Below are 1,962 nucleotides of genomic sequence, written 5' to 3'. Positions count from 1 at the left end.
TGCACTCCCACTGCTGAGCCATAAGGAGCAAGAAGAAGGAATAAGAACATGAGGGCCTTGGCTGCAGCCAGCAGGGGCTGGAACCTCAGAAGTCCCTCAGTGACTAAGCCAAGCCTGTTTCCATGTCTGGGCTCCTGGCTCTTTTCCATTCTGATGAAATCATGAATAATCATTTATCACACCAGGTCCAGGCATATGAGAGACATGGCTCCTGCCCTTGAGAAGCTGACATCAGCTGCAGTGAGAATCTGTGGCTGGGGTATGAGAAGGGAAGAGCTATGGGGAGGGGTGTGCTCGGTGGTGTGAGGTAGAGGGTGGACTCACCTGAGGACCAGGTGGCCTGCACACACCCAAATACTCCAAATGATAGCTCCCTTTCCTCTTTTACCACCACTCCAATTTCTTATTTTTGGGAAATTTAGACTATCCTTTGTAAATGTAAATATTATATGACACAGGGTGCTTCTCTTACCCCACCATTTTGAACAGAAGTCCTGGACTTTTGTTCATTGGCTCCAGTGTCCAGAGAACCCTGTCTCTGATCCCCCTGGCCTAGCAGTTACATCCATTTGCAAACACATTATCCCAACACTCTCACCAGTGTGACCACAGAAGGAAGAGCAATGGAAAGGGAGGCACTATGACTTCTCAACAGCCCAACCCCAGTTCTGTGCAAGGAGCAGCACCTAATGAACACATAGAGGAACATGCTGAAGGATCAGTGATGATGATTTCTGCGTGGTAGAGGCCTTGGTAATTTTCATTTTCTTATCTACATGTTCCACATTTAACTATTTTTCTGTGATGAATATGTACTACTTTTTATACCCAAAAGACATTTTCCCAAAGTGGAAGCACACCTATCAATGGCAGATGTGTAGTAAAGTACTTCTTTTTAGCCTGCCCTTCTGAAATTTCCAGAAAGCTGGAAATCTTCATTTCAATATGAGGAGTTTTCCCATATTTTTTCCCAAAGGAGACAATGCCCTGGGCTATGTGGTCACACACGAGGGGGCCCCCAGAGTCTCCCTGTGGGCAGAGAGAGAGAAGACATTGAGCTGGGAGTTCCCCTACCCTGACCTCCTTGTGCCCTGGAGTGTGTGGTCCCTGTTAGGAGCTGCATGGGAGATCAGGGTCAGGGCAGGCCTTGTCTCCTCCCTAGGCCTGGGGTTTTCCATGTGACTCTGATGATCTTTTTTCCCCTCTAGGAAGCCTTTGCCCACCAGTGGCTGTGGGACAGCCTCTCTGTTCCCTGGAGAGACAGACCAGAGATTGGACATAGGGATATGGCTAGTTCCCACTGTGCCAAGTCGCCTGCAAGCTTGGGTGTGCTCAGGGCTGGACATGGATGATGCTGGAGATCTCATCTTAAAAGTAGACTGATTCCTTTCTGGGTCCCCCACTCAGATCTCTGTGGCTCTGTTGTAATGGCTTCTGTAGCAAGAGATGCACTGCTCATCCTGTTGGATTTTCAGCTCTGCCTCATGCAGAGTGGCTGTGCTGGTGTTCAGGTCGAGTCGCCCCCAGCCGGCCACTCTCCACACCATCCTGGCTTCACCTGCTCTCCCCTCCTGGGCAGCCTGAGGAGGCTCACGGCAGCAGTCAGGGTGGCCTTCCTCTGCAGCTGAAGGCAGAGGACAGGAAGTCTCATTGAGCAAGTGCCCAGGGACTCCAGGACAGTCATAGCCCTGGGACAAGGAAAGGGGTTACACTGGGAGGAACGACAGGAAGGAGGTCACAGGAGATGAGAAACCCCAGGCTTAAGGTGTGCAAGAGCCAGGGTAGTGATGAGCCCTACCTGCAGCAACATGATGTCATTGACTTTGGGATGATAGTTTGGGTGGCGGATGGCTGTTTTCACTGGTATGACCTGCTGGGTCCTTTCACGCTTCCTGATGTTGTGGGCGCCCAGGATGACTGTGATGGATCTGCACAGAGACAGCCAGGGACGTGGAGGGGCAG

The 1,962-nt window shown here is 51.0% G+C and overlaps 1 protein-coding gene across 1 annotated transcript in view; it reads right to left on the bottom strand.

The window, feature by feature from the left end:
- LOC102770396 (mast cell protease 3) overlaps positions 1-1,962 on the bottom strand; it is an 8,219-nt gene that overhangs the window by 3,905 nt on the left and 2,352 nt on the right. The window contains exons 3-5 of the mRNA XM_006765897.1: positions 1,799-1,928; positions 1,559-1,624; positions 948-1,029 (exon numbers count right to left, since the gene is read on the bottom strand). Coding sequence (XP_006765960.1) covers positions 948-1,029; positions 1,559-1,624; positions 1,799-1,928 — 278 coding nt within the window. The remainder of the gene's footprint in view (positions 1-947; positions 1,030-1,558; positions 1,625-1,798; positions 1,929-1,962) is intronic.

Source organism: Myotis davidii, unplaced genomic scaffold, assembly GCF_000327345.1.
Source record: "Myotis davidii unplaced genomic scaffold, ASM32734v1 scaffold6960, whole genome shotgun sequence".
NCBI lineage: Eukaryota > Metazoa > Chordata > Mammalia > Chiroptera > Vespertilionidae > Myotis > Myotis davidii.
The sequence above is the reverse complement of the archived record's forward strand: the minus strand, read 5'-3'. Positions and strand labels throughout refer to the sequence as shown.